At 45.2% G+C, this 14,704-nt stretch overlaps 1 protein-coding gene across 15 annotated transcripts in view; it reads left to right on the top strand.

Annotated features, from left to right (window-relative positions):
• kiaa1217 (KIAA1217 ortholog) overlaps positions 1–14,704 on the top strand; it is a 583,797-nt gene that overhangs the window by 412,667 nt on the left and 156,426 nt on the right. For all 15 annotated transcript variants that reach the window (XM_078234173.1, XM_078234247.1, XM_078234212.1 and 12 more), the window contains one exon: positions 10,232–10,430. In XM_078234173.1, coding sequence (XP_078090299.1) covers positions 10,232–10,430 — 199 coding nt within the window. The remainder of the gene's footprint in view (positions 1–10,231; positions 10,431–14,704) is intronic.

Below are 14,704 nucleotides of genomic sequence, written 5' to 3'. Positions count from 1 at the left end.
TAAGTCTTAAACATTCCCAGTGTGTCTGCCTCCACCACCTTGCCCGGCAGCGCATTCCAGGCCCCCACCACCCTCTGCGTAAAATACGTCCTTCTGATATCCGTGTTAAACCTCCTCCCCTTCACCTTGAACCTATGACCCCTCGTGAACGTCACCACCGACCTGGGAAAAAGCTTCCCACCGTTCACCCTACCTATGCCTTTCATAATTTTATACGCCTCTATTAGGTCACCCCTCATCCTCCGTCTTTCCAGGTGAGAACAACTCCAGTTTACCCAATCTCTCCTCATAACTAAGCCCCTTATTTAAGGAAGGATGCAAATGCATTGGAGGTGGTTCAGAGGTTGTTTACTGGAATGAGCAGGTTGTCTTGTGAGAATAGGTTATGCCGTGTTTGTGAAACCTACCTCTCCGCTCATCTGATGAAGGAGCAGCGCTCCGAAAACTCATGATTCGTAATAAACCCTGTTGGACTTCAACCTGGTGTGAGACTTCTTACTGAGGATAGGTTAGACAGACTGGGCTTGTTTCCATTGGAGTTTGGAAGAGTTGTGGGTGACTTGATTAAAGTATATAAGATCCTAAATGGCCCTGACAAGGTGAACGGAGAGAGGATGTTTCCTTCTGTGGGTGATTCCAGAACTAAGAGACTCTGTTATAAAATTAGTCGTCGTCCTTTTAAGACAGATGAACAGAATTATTTTCTGAGGGTTGAGCAGCTTTGGAACTCTCTGCCTTGAGGTGGAAGCAGGGTCGTTGAATATTCTTAAGGCAGAGCTAGATAGATTCTTGTGAGGCAAGAGAATCAAAGATTATCGGGTGTAGGGGGGAATGTAGAACTTGAAGCACATACAGGTCAGCCAAGATCTTATCAAATAGCGAAGTAAGCTTGGGAGGCTGAAATGGCCATTTCTGGTTCTATTTTGTCTGTTAGTATATTCCAATTATTTGCCATAGAATACTTATCCTGTAACCTGCTCTCATAGCCACAGTAATTTGCGGCTGGTCTCGTTAAGTTTTTCAGTCAATGGTAACCTTGGTGCTCTCCCTGCTGCTCCACCTCACACCCCCCACAACTCCCCCTGCTTCCTTTTGGCATTGACCCTCCTCCTTCCTACTCCCTTCCCTGCTTCTCCCCCTCAGCTCCCTCCTTTGGCCCCTCACCATTCCCTTCACTTCTCCCTTCCACCTCCTGCTGCTCATTCTGGAAGCGAGTCATTGGCAATGGGAAGGTTGGGGGAGTGGGGGGGCCAAGGGGCTGATGGAAGGAAGCAGTGGGGAACGTGAGGGAAGTGGGAGGGAGCATCGAGAGGAGTGGTGAAGGACCATGGGGGGAGGTGCAACGGTGTTACGAGGAGCCATGGGGAATGGTGAAGGAACAGGGGGGGGAAGTGCGATGGCGTGCCAAGCAGCTGCGAGGGAAGCTGGAAATGCAATGGGCCACGGGGGCACGTAAGAATAGGGCGAGAGGCCACATGGGGTGTGAGGAGAAGTGGCAAGAGGCCACGGGGGGATGGGGTGGGGGTGTGGGATGGAACAGTGTATTCTGCCTTTGTTTAGAAAGTAGGATGGTCAGTGATGTCTTATTTACTGACAATGCATCTACACACAAGCAGGAAGTGCTTCCCTTAGGGTCACGGCACAAATAGATGCCGCCTTAAATGTCAGGGGGACATAATATCTCTTGCTGGAGAAGATCATTGCCTGACACCTTGCGCAGCATAAATATTCCTTTCCACTTAGCAGCCCAAACCTGAATGTTATCCAGATCCTGCTGCATTCAGGCACAGATTGCTTGACTACCTCGGAAGTTGTGCATGGGAATGAACACTTGTGCAATCTTCAGTGAACATCCCCACTTCTGACTTGATGGATAGGTAATTTAATGTGTGCCTGAAGGTATTTTTAATTTTCACATGCAATACAATAATGCACTTACAATTTAGGAAATCAAGGCTGCCTAAAGCAGGGGCTGTCACTTTTTATTCACAGCACCACATATCAAATGTATTTTCTGAAAGAGAGGAAGGAATTACTTTACATTTTGTGGGCAATGTACTTAATGAAGATTAAAATCTGAGAGGGGAGAGAGTACTTTTTCAGGGAGTGGCAGAGGGAGACGCCATAAGTTAATTGTTGTTTGCATCATGCTGTTCCCCTGAAATAATGTCAGTATGTTTTCCTTTTCAGAAGTACTTGCTGTGACAGAGCAGGGTACTGTCCTCTTTAATTTGATTAGAGATTTTAAGTTAATACTCTGTGCAAATGTTTAACTTGCCGATATTAATGTCAGTGTCAAATGCCTGAACGTGGAAGATGGAATTGCAAAAGAAAGTTTCCAAGAAGAATATAGTTGCCAAGACCACCCAAGTGATAGAAAAATGATCTAGAAATTCAACGGTGATAACACCCATGTTTCCAGGCACTTAATGATAGCAGATCAGAAGCGCATGTTCATTCTAGACTGCCAGTGCATTACCTGCCAAACTGAATCGTGGATCTCGAATTGCATCAGAACCCCACAGCAGAAACATTCAAAATGCCAAATACTTTCTCTAAACGAGTGTCCCGCACATCGGGCCTTTCCTGATTTTGATACCTTGCCCCACCCCCAACTCATCAGATGTTGAAATTGCGCAACATGTGCTATTCTGCAGAGGAATAGCTGGGTGGCACAGTGGTTAGCACTGCTGCGTCACAGCGCCAGGGACCTGGGTTTGATTTCCAGCTTGAGTCACTGTCTGTGCAGAATCTGCACGTTCTCCCTGTGTCTGCGTGGGTTTCCTCCGGGTGCTCCGATTTCCTCCCATAATCTGAAAGACATGCTGGTTAGCTGCATTGACCCGAACCGAAGTGTGGTAACTAGGGAATTTTCACAGTAACTTCATTGCAGTGTTAATGTAAGCCTTACTTGTAACATTAATAAATAAACTTAAACTTAAAGCTATTCTGCAGGAGTAACTCATCACTTGTGATAATTAAAGGGATGGTGCACAAATGAAAAGCTGAGTTATCATTTTCAGGCTGCTGATTAACTTCTGGGCATCTCATGTTACTTTGTCATTCTGGAAACTTGAATTTATTTGTCCAGAACAAGAATTTTCTGGTGTTGCATTGTTGAAGGCTGATTCATAAATACTTTGGAGCCATGGGTGGTTTCTTTTGATCTGGCTTCGGGTTGGAGGACAAGGCAGAGCACGAAGGAAGAGAGCAGATACAGCTGCCACAAGAGAGAGGAGGCCAAAATCTCTGAGATTACTCGGGGAGTACTAATTTAATCAAGGAGCAAATGTCTAAGTACCTTTGCTTCACTGAGGGAGCTAGGCACTGAGCTAATTTAGTTGCTATAGGTCTGACTCGAGCTTTGAACTATACGTGGGCTGTAATGCCTGTGGCTATCAAGGTAACAGTGGCCCTTCACTTTGTATGCCACAGACTCCTTCCCGGCTGCAGTTGGTGTAGACCTGCAGCACCTTGCGATGAACCAGGGTAGACTGGCCCAGCTGGTTGTGTGGCTCTAATGATGGAGTGAGTGGCAGAGGAGAATACTCCCCTTCCATGGAGAAAGCACATTCTTAAGACACTACCCCTCAACACGCCTATGTCTCTGCTTGAGGACAGGGTGCAGGAGTGAGATGATGCTTTGAAACTTTGTCAACAGTGGGCTCCCCAATCTAAGATGGCAGCTATGAGAGCTATCAGGAGAGTCTCCATGATTGTGAGCAACTGTGTTGATGAAGCCGCCATCATTGGGCAGTCAGTCAAAATGGTCTCCATGCTTTGTACAAAGTCTTGATACAACTGGGAAGTGGATTCCTCTATGCTCCAGCAGCATTGTCTGCAAGCTTGCTATCAGGCTGGCCATTGCACCTAACATTTCTAGGGATGTGCCCATAAGCCATTTTCAATAGGTTGTGCCTTGAAGTGAGCACTTGCGTCCTCTGCAGGAAAGTTGGCAAAGTTCCTTTGAGCTGGCACCAATGCATTCTGTCCCAGCACCCGAACTGGCACCAATGCATTCTATCCCAGCACCCCAGCTCATGCACAAGTCCCCAATGACTTCCCACACGAACACCAATCCTGATGAAGGTGATCAACCAAGAATGACCTCTCTGGCGGAAATATTGAATACTTTGCCTCAGTAATTACCAGGTGGACTAACAGGGTCAACGTGACATTAGAAGAAGAGCTTTAAAAAAAAAAGAGACTTTAAAGATAGAAAGTATGGGCTTAGGAAAGATGAAACTCCTGCTCTGTATGCATTGAAAGCTTGCATGCTAAAAGAACAGTAAGAAGTCTCACAACACCAGGTTAAAGTCCAACAGGTTTATTTGGTAGCAAATACCATAAGCTTTCGGAGCGCTGCTCCTTCGTCAGATGGAGTGGTCTTAAGAAACCAGGGAAGAGCTAGCAGAGGCACAATCACATATTTATATTTTAAAAAACTAGAAAAGAAAATAGCACCAGATGGTTTGGTGCTATATCTACATTGAAAAAGGGAAGTAGAACAAGTCTAGGGAAATGTAGGAAAGATAATGGAATGCTTACTCGAAGAATTGGGAAAGCATTTAGAAACAAAAAAAATATAATAGCAAGGATTTCAAAAGGGATAGTCGTGCATGATGATCCTTATTCTTTTGAAGATGTAATGAGAAATGGTGAAGAGTAATGCAGTCAATGTAATGTTGAGCTGGATGTGCGGCACTAATAAGCTCACTAGTGGAGTGAATGGTGGAGGACAATAACTTGCATTTATTGATATAGTTCATTTATGTATCTCATTTAATGTAGCAAGAGATGCTTAGCATGAACAATATCAGTTAAAATATATATACTTTTTTATCTTATTTGAAAAAGAGGCATAGAATGAAAAATCAGGATGATGACCAAGAGATAGATCCAAGAAGAAGATTTTTTTAGAGCAAGGAGGCGAGAATGTATGTCGAGAAGAGGCGACACTGATAAGGAGAGGCTAAGGTGGGGTTTGAAAACAAGTGTGTAGATTTTAAAAATGAGGTGCTGTTGGTTGAGAGGCCGTTGAAGGTGAGCCAGCACAGGGGGGATGGATGAATGACATTTAAAGAGAGTTTGAGATATGGGCAGCTGAGTTTTACATGAGCACATGTTCATGAAGGGTGGAAGATGGGAGGCTGGCCAAGAGAGTATTGAAATGGTCAAGTCTGGAGGAAATATAGGTAAAGAAATCTTTATTCAAGGATATCATGGAAAGGCACCTGAAGGCTGAAAACCTTCAGATAAAGAGTCGTCAGCATGAATCCCAAGAGGGAAGGTCACGCTTGATTAACCTTATTAATCGGCACAGTGGTTAGCACTGCTGCCTCACGGCACCAGGGACCTGGGTTCGATTCCCGGCTTGGGTCACTGTCTGCACGGAATCTGCATGTTCTCCCCGTGGATGCGTAGGTGTCCTCCGGGTGCTTCAGTTTCCTCCCACAGTCCAAAGATGTGCAGGTTAAGTCCATTGGCCATGCTAAATCAGCCATTAGTGTCAGGGGGACTAGCGAGGGTAAATGCATGGGGTTATGGGGATAGGGCCTGGATGGGATTGTGGTTGGAGAAGATTTGATGGGCCAAATGGCCTCCTTCTGCACTGTAGGATTCTATTAACTTGCATGAAGAAGTAATATAAAAACAAGGATCGTGCAACAAATGTAATTGGCATGATCTTCTGGCTTTTCATGCCAGTGGGATCTTCTGGCCCCATCAGTGATGCACCCCTGTTGCGTGTTTCCCAGCAGTGTGGGTGGAATCAATGGAGGATCCCACCGTTGGCCTGTGGCGTGCCGCCTCCCACCACCGAGAAGAATGCTGTGGAAAGGCCAAAGAATCCCGGTGAACAGGTTTACATTTTCAAAAGGCTTCACATAGCAGACTCGAGGTCAGAACATGCGAGTTTGGTGGTAGGTAGCAGATTGGAGACCAAGCTGGCTACAACATTGTTTTAAAAAAACAGTTGGGTTAAAGGCATTTACTCGGGCTGATGGGAGGTGGGAAGTGGTGTGACACAGGGATCGGATTTGGACAAATGTTGACCACAATTTGTATAAAGGATTTGGACTCTGGAACAAAAAGTACAACTTCAAGTACATTGAAGGTGACGTCACAGGTGGAGAAGGTGGTGAAGAAGGCACATGGCATGCTTGCCTTTATAGGACGGGGCATAGAGTATAAAAGTTGGGGTCTGATGTTGCAGATGTATAGAACGTTGGTTCGGTCGCATTTGGAATACTGCGTCCAGTTCTGGTCGCCACACTACCAGAAGGACGTGGAGGCTTTGGAGAGAGTACAGAGGAGGTTTACCAGGATGTTGCCTGGTATGGAGGGGCTTGGTTATGAGGAGAGATTGGGGAAACTGGGGTTGTTCTCCTTGGAAAGACGGAGGATGAGGGGAGACTTAATAGAGGTGTATAAAATTATGAAAGGCATAGATAGGGTGAACGGTGGGAAGCTTTTCCCCGGGTCGGTGGTGACGTTCACGAGGGGTCATAGGTTCAAGGTGAAGGGGGGGAGGTTTAACACAGATATCAGAAGGACATATTTTACACAGAGGGTTGTGGGGGCCTGGAATGTGTTGCCGGGCAAGGTGGTGGAGGCGGACACACTGGGAACGTTTGAGACTTATCTAGACAGCTATATGAACGGAGTGGGAATGGAGGGATACAAAAGAGTGGTCTAGTTTGGACCAGGGAGCGGCGCGGGCTAATTGTTCTTTGTTTCTCGTTTCAAGGCTTCATTCAAGTGCCAGTACAGAGCGAGACTGCGGATAGTTGGGAACCTGTCTCGGGGGCAGGGAATTCAGATGGTGTCCGTAAAGCAGAAGTGGAAATGAATAGGGTTGGGAAGCATTTTCTGATCAGGGCCAGTGTGATCTCCTGGACTCGTTTCGATCGCCACAGGGGGTCGGAGAGGAATTTCCCAGATTTTTTTTTCCCCATATTGGCCCTGGGGTTTTCACTCTGGGTTTTCGCCTCTCCCTGGAGATCACATGGTCTGGAATGGGGGGGTGGGGGTGAGTTAATAGGTTGTGATGAACAAAGCATTGTAGCTGTGAGGGACAGCTCGGTGGATAGGATATTAGGATGTAGATAGGCTGGAAAATTGGGCGGGGATCCTGGATTCAGGATTCAATCCTGGACCGGGGAGCGGCGCGGGCTTGGAGGGCCGAAGGGCCTGTTCCTGTGCTGTATTGTTCTTTGTTCTTTGTTCAAATTTTGTGGATGACTGCAATTGCTTGGGGTATAATTAATGCTGATGAAAATGCAACAAAATAGAAAAATATTTTCATAATTTGGAGAATGGCAATGTAGGAAATGAATTTCACTCTCGGTAAGTGTGTGGAGAAATCAAGGTGCCTTGGAAAATTAGTGGATGGGGAAGCAGAGATCCAGGGTTACAGATGAACAAATCACTAGAATCATGGGTTAACATGGACAAAAGTAGGAACAATCAATTGGGGTTAATTTCCAGAGGCAAAAGGTTAGATACTGGAGAAGAAACAAGAATGATACTTGGACTGTGAGGGTACTCCTATCAGCAAAGACTGGCATGTTGGATCTGCTTCCCTTTAGAAGATAGACTGAGGGCTAACTATCACGAACCTGGCTGATGTTATCTGCGAGGTGTCCCAACTGTTCGTGGTGATGTATGGTCTTGTTTATGGGAGCGGTGTGAGGAGTCATGTGGAATACCCGGTGAAAAAGTAACCAGTTGTAATATAACACGACACATATACAAGAACACAACTAAACGCACCCACACAGTTTACGTAGAAATTACCCTTTTGATCCAAGGTATATTTAAGAGATCTGAACTCTTTCATGCGTTCCCTCTTCCCAAACAACATCCATTTCAATAGATCTATAAGTAAAGGCCAGTTTCTAGTTACCACACGATTACTACTGATGAGTTATTCTGAAAAAAATCTCCTCTTGGTTCAGTGAAGATATGGGGGGTTGGGTTTGGTGATCAGGTGGCCGGTGATCGTGGGGGGGGCGGGTGTGGGTCAGTGGGGATGATGTGCGTGTGGGGAGGGGGGGGTGTCAATGTCTGAGGGGGGGTGGGTGGGGCAGAGGAGGGGTTAACAGACCTCCCATATACTGTGTAGACTTGTACACATTGGACAGAACTTTCCCAAAAAGATTCTAAATGTCACAAAAGTCTGAAATCTGGAGTTTAGGCTCCGCCCCTCCACTCCTACTGCCAAAAAGATTGCATGTGGAAGCTCGCTGAAAAAAACGGAGTGAAGTTCTCCGATTTTCAGACTTCCGTGACTGAGAATTTTTTTGAGAATTCCACCCATGGTTTTACCTGCCCTGTAAAAAGTCTCACAACACCAGGTTAAAGTCCAACAGGTTTATTTGGTAGTAAATACCATAAGCTTTCGGAGCGTGCTGCTCCTTTGTCAGATGGAGTTCTCCACATCATGTTTACCTGCCCCCACAAAGGTTTCTGCATTCTTGCTGCTTGTTTGCTAACTAGAACTGGCTTCCAGGCTGCTACCTGGAATCTGCTTCCCCGAGTGTAAGCAATTATCCTCTTTTTCCCTTTGATCTCTTTGTGTATTTGTTGTCTGTCGCCTCAGCTTCTGCGGCTCTAAAAAATTAACGTGCGTTTTCCTCCCCTTGATGGTTCGATTGTCAAACCAAGGTGTTTCATATTGGCATGATGGTGCATTCTTCTGGTCTGTCTAAAGCCGCAAATTTCATTACTGGGAAACTCACGTCCTGTGGAATGCCTTTTGAAATGCTGGTGCTTCCTACCTGTTAGCATTGCTTGTTCCTCGGCACGTTCATGACACTAACCTATTGGAGGTCTTTAAGATTAGGGAAGGGATTGTTACGGCAAACCTGGAGAAAATGTTTCTGGTTATAAAGGAGCCCAAAACTAGCGATCCATTCTTTGCAGATTTGACAACAAAAAAAATTGGCTCATAACAACTAAGAACAGGAGTAGGTCATCTGGTCCTTCGGGCCTGCTCCGCCATTCAATAAGATCATGGCTGATCTTTTCGTGGGCTCAGCTCCACTTACCCGCCTGCTCACCATAACCCTTAATCCCTTTACTATTCAAAGATTTCTCTATCCTTGCCTTAAAAACATGCAATGAGGTAGCCTCAACTGCTTTACTGGGCAGGGAATTCCACATATTCACAATCCTCTGTGTGAAGAAGTTCCTCTTCCCCTTATTTTGAGTCTATGCCCCCTAGTTCTAGTTTCACCCGCCAGTGGAAACAACTTCCCAAAATTTACTAGGGGGAAAAAAATCCGCAAATTCTAGAAATACTCTGGTCTGGTGGCAACTGTGGGGAGAGAAACGGACATTTCAGGTGGTGATCCTTCTCCAGAACACTGTGCTTTCGGCTAGGTTCTGACGAAGGGTCATCAAACTTAAACATGAACTCTATTTCTCTCTCTGCAGATATTCCAGACCTGCTGAGAAATTCTAGCATGTTGTATTTGGCTCATGGGTTTGTTGTGTTAAAAATCATCACAGAAGGAAATAAAGAACATTGTATTTACAGAATGTATCTTAACCAGATTTACACTTGTGGTCTCTGAGATGTGACAGTTCCAGCTGCCAGACGTCATTGAAGTGTATGTATCATTTTGGATAGCTAAGCACAGCCTCCTTGTCTGCAATATCTTCACACACTAATTGGACAGCTAGCAAAAGCAGGACTCTGCAGAGACAATATTTTCCCTCTCTTTCAGGAAAAGGGATGTTAAAGCCAGTCATTGAAATTAAGCTGTAAACCTTGGCTCAGACAATTTAAATACAATATTGGAATTTGGACCCTTTCTCAGTTCCACTTTTTCTAGCTGCATGGCTGAACTATCAGGGTGTATGTGATAATGTGAGACCACAAATAAGGTAGTTGAATGTGTTTTTTAAAGAATGATCTTTATATAAATAAGTAACGGAGTTTACCAATAACAGTGATAACGTTAATAACTATGAAAACAGGAGCACAAGTAAAACAGTTCCTGTTGCAGAACACTCACATTCTCGGACTCTCAACAGACACCAGTACACAGTTACATAGGAGAAACGGCTTATATAACAACACTCTGTACTCATTATACACTGCTACAGTGTCATTTTATGTCTTTAATGTGTTGCACTTGTGACAGTACTGAAATGCCATGTTTAAAATGAACCTGCTTTTGATTTGATAAATGAATAATAACTTGTTCTATTATTTTGTTTGTAGGTGTATTATACCTGCAGTATGGGGAGGAGGTGATACCGTTTGCAATGCCAAATGAAATCACAACTATGGATACGGTTCATGCACTCTTTGTCCGTGCCTTTCCTAAGCAGCTCACAATGAAAATGTTGGAATCTCAAAATGTAGCTGTATATATTAAAGACGAGGCCAGGAATGTGTACTATGAACTATCTGATTTAAGGTAAGCAAATAGTACTAATGTTTTTGCTGTCTGCTGCAGATATACATCTAGGTGTAAGGCATTTTTTTAGTCTTCATTTCAGATCATGGAAGAGACAATTGAATGCCAAGAAAAGCGTTTTGATGATGTCACTTGAATTCCATTGTCTTGCATACCATTGTTATTGTTTTGTTGTGTGCCTGTAAGAAGTTCAGATAAACATTATTTTGATGCACTTTTTGAACTCAGAAACCAGTCTTAGTTACTTTCAGGGACTTCAGTTTAATTTTCCAAAGTTGTAATAACATAATTAAACAAGTAATGTCAGAGTCTGTCTTGTGACAAAGTACTGTCCTGCTGCACTGAGCTGCAAAATGCCATTTCCTTGTGTTAAAACAGTTGAAGTGTTAACAATTTGTGGTTTCGGTAGTTTCAAGTGGCTCAATTGGAAGCAACTGATTTGGTAGAATCTGATGTTGGGGGTGGGTGTGGAGTCTCCAGTGTTGGGGGTGGGGTCTCTGGTGTTGGGGGTGGGTGTGGGGTCTCCGGTGTTGGGGGTGGGTGTGGGGTCTCCGGTGTTGAGGTTGGGTGTGGGGTCTCCGGTGTTGGGGCTGGGGGTGGGGTCTCCGGTGCTGGGGGTGGGGTCTCCAGTGTTGGGCATGCGTGGGTGTGGGGTCTCCGGTGTTGGTGGTTGTGGGGTCTCCGGTATTGGGGGTGGGTGTGGGGTCTCCGGTGTTGGGGGTGGGTGTGGGGTCTCCGGTGTTGGGGGTGGGTGGGGATGGGGTCTCCAGTGTCGGGGTGGGTGGGGATGGGGTCTCCGGTCTTGGGGGTGGGCGTGGGGTCTCTGGTGTTGGGAGTGGGTGGGCACGGGGTCTCTGGCGTTGGGGATGCCTGGGCGTGGGGTCTCTGCTGTTGGTGGTGGGTGGGGGTGGGGTCTCTGGTGTTGGGAGTGGGTGGGCGTGGAGTCTCTGGTGTTGGGAGTGGGTGGGCGTGGGGTCTCCGGTGTTGGGGATGCGTGGGCGTGGGGTCTCTGCTGTTGGGGGTGGGTGGGCGTGGGGTCTCTGGTGTTGGGAGTGGGTGGGTGTGGGATCTCCGGTGTTGGGAGTGGGGTCTCCGATGTTGGGGGTGGGTGGGTGTGGGGTCTCTGGGGGTGGGTGGGTGTGGGGTCTCCGGTGTTGGGGGTGGGTGGGTGTGGGGTCTCCGGTGTTGGGGGTGGGTGGGTGTGGTGTCTCCGGTGTTGGGGATGGGTGGGTGTGGGGTCTCTGGTGTTGGGGGTGGGTGGGTGTGGGGTCTCTGGTGTTGGGGGTGGGTGGGTGTGGGGTCTCTGCTGTTTTTTGGTCAGCTTCTAATTTGTTTGACCAAGACTCTGGGCTTTACTATGAGACGTGTTGGTGGCAGCAACAATTTTCTAATTGTTAACATTACCAATACACAAATGTCTCAACCTTTGGAATTCCAGTAGCATCATATGTTTTCATAGGGCCAACAGTGTACCATTGGATGAGATATATCTTCCCTGAGCATTTTAAGTGGACAACATTATTTTTGAGCCTTTGAGTGCTTGTGCCATGTTTGGTCGTAATCCAGATGCACGAACTGTCTGCACATTCTTCCCTGAACTAGCTATTCATTGTCCTGTGGAAATGGAACATTATCCATGCAGAAATAGTGAATTTTAGCACATTCTGCTTGATTTTATTTGCAGAAATATTAGCTAATTCTGGGATAGTGAAACTCAAAGTAATGACGTCCACACTGTTCTTGGACATATGACCAAATGATTTTCTTTTTTCTCCTCTATCCTGGTTCTTTCCTTTCCTCACTTCCCTTTCTCTAAACAACCACCGCACGATTTGAACTTCTCCAGCCAAGAGGTTTATGCAAGTCTTAGGGTGCCCATTTGGAGGGCAGCTACCTCAGAATTTACAGGCAAAGGTAAAAATGTTTCCAATTCATTAAAGACAGACTGAAACTATCCTATTTGGCTCCTATCAACTTCAAATCAATAATTTCCTTCATTCATCAACCACCCAACCTCAAACCCAATCTGGGACATGCTACTGTGTGGAGTTTGCACATTCTCCTCGTGTTTGCGTGGGTTTCCTCCGGGTGCTCCGGTTTCCTCCCACAGTCCAAAGATGTGCGGGTTAGGTTGATTGGCCAGGTTAAAAATTGCCCCTTAGAGTCCTGAGATGCGTAGGTTAGAGGGATTAGCGGGTAAATATGTGGGGGTAGGACCTGGGGGGATTGTGGTCGGTGCAGACTCGATGGGCCGAATGGCCTCCTTCTGCACTGTAGGGTTTCTATGATTTCTATGCCTGGATCCCAAACTGAATTTTTATATTAGGGTCATTTGGACTCAAACATTGTTTCTCTCCATCGATACTGCCAGACCTGCTGAGTTTATCCTGCATTTTCGGTTTTTATTTGAGCTTTTATCATCTATATCTGACCCCCATCTCATTAGCATTGTCACCAGGTATTTAATGCAAATATTTATTGCCTTGATGTGTGAATTAGTCAATGCTGTCTGAACAAGACTCCCTGATTTCCTAACTGAACTTGTCTACAAGCCACCATTGGCCTTCTTACCCCTAAAGGTCCTGTATTTCCATTACCCTGGTCTTGCCCAGCTTCATTAATTCAATACTATTCCCCTTTCATGAGGGGAGCCCCTACCATTCAATGTCTAAACCTTCAACCTCGTTTTTTAGAAATGCTTTCACCACATCAACCGCACTCCCTTCCCATTTACACGCAAGTTGCCACCTTCATTCCCATAACTCTAATCACAACTTTCCCCAACCACTGATGTTTGCATTTTGCCTAGACACCTGCCAAAAACTTGCTAAGATGTTCTTTTACTTACTTGTCCCTTAACTTCATTTGATCTTTCCCTCTACTCACTGATATATAAAGATTTTAGGGGCACCTTTCCAACGCATGAAGCATTAACTGCAAGTTATTGTTGTGAAAGGACCATTACAATGTATATAGACTCTCTGACTATCATTGTCTCAGTAAGAAGTTTAACAACACCAGGTTAAAGTCCAACAGTTTTATTTGGTAGCAAAAGCCACACAAGCTTTCGGAGCTCTAAGCCCCTTCACCTGAAGAAGGGGCTTAGAGCTCCGAAAGCTTGTGTGGCTTTTGCTACCAAATAAACCTGTTGGACTTTAACCTGGTGTTGTTAAACTTCTTACTGTGTTTACCCCAGTCCAACGCCGGCATCTCCACATCATGACTATCATTGTCTCAGCCACTACACATACTTGGGTCAAGGAGTTTAAGACCAAAGCCCTATATAAATGGGGCTATGAATGCTCGTGCACCATGGTGAACTGCAGAGTAAAGGAGTAAAACCTCATGTAAACAAACGGAAGTCAGAAACTCGAGATTCACCCCAGAGTGTACATACTTTGCACTCTTAAGCCGTCTTATATTCATCTGATTCAACAGTTTGTTTTAAGTAGAAACCCTTTCAAACATCAGTTCCAGATGGCCTGGAAATCTGGGCAAGCAGTAGGAATTCCAGCTGAAGCATTGGGTCCTCGACGTAGCACAGACTTCAGTCGGCGCAGTTGTGTACGTGGTTTGTGCTCTTACTAACAAGTCATTCATAATGGTGTTAATGTTACAGTCATAGCAGGTTATAAATATTTTTCCATCTGATGGAAACCATCTCGTGAACACTTACGGTAATTTTTAAAGAAGTATTCAAAAGATAGCCAGTGCTGAAATGCATAGGCAAATACGTGGGAATCATTGGTAGGAAATATGCTGGGGCCAAAACCTGCAGATAAAAAAAAAAACCATTGGGTGTTTTTAGTACATTTTTCTTGTTCAGGTGTGTCTATGTTGACACAAACACAACCACCCACATTAGCTATTTCTAAACACTTTGTCAGTGACTTCCTGGGTACCATATTGAAACTGTGCTGCCATCTATTGTCACCTATTAATCCCATTAAAAAGTTGTGCAAAGGAAGAATTAATAACATGATAAAAGATTTTATTACCTCCTCCATTGCTCGGTTGGCGAATACACCCAATGAGTTACTGAATCTCTCAGGTCAAAGGTTTCCGTGTCTGTAGGAACGTTTCAATATTATTCAGTTCTGCTGCTTAAAAAAAAAAGAGGGCAATATAAAAGGTCGGTTACTTTCCTTTTTGAATTGATAAAAGCCAGAAGTAAGTGACGCAGCAATGCTTTGAATGACCTTTAGTTCCCATCTGCCAAGTTGTTGATCAAACATGGTAAATTAAGACCAGCTTTAGCTCTTAAAATCTCCTCA

The sequence above is a fragment of the Mustelus asterias genome, chromosome 2 (genome assembly GCF_964213995.1).
Source record: "Mustelus asterias chromosome 2, sMusAst1.hap1.1, whole genome shotgun sequence".
Taxonomy (NCBI): Eukaryota; Metazoa; Chordata; class Chondrichthyes; order Carcharhiniformes; family Triakidae; genus Mustelus; species Mustelus asterias.
This window is presented reverse-complemented; position numbering and strand designations above follow the sequence as displayed.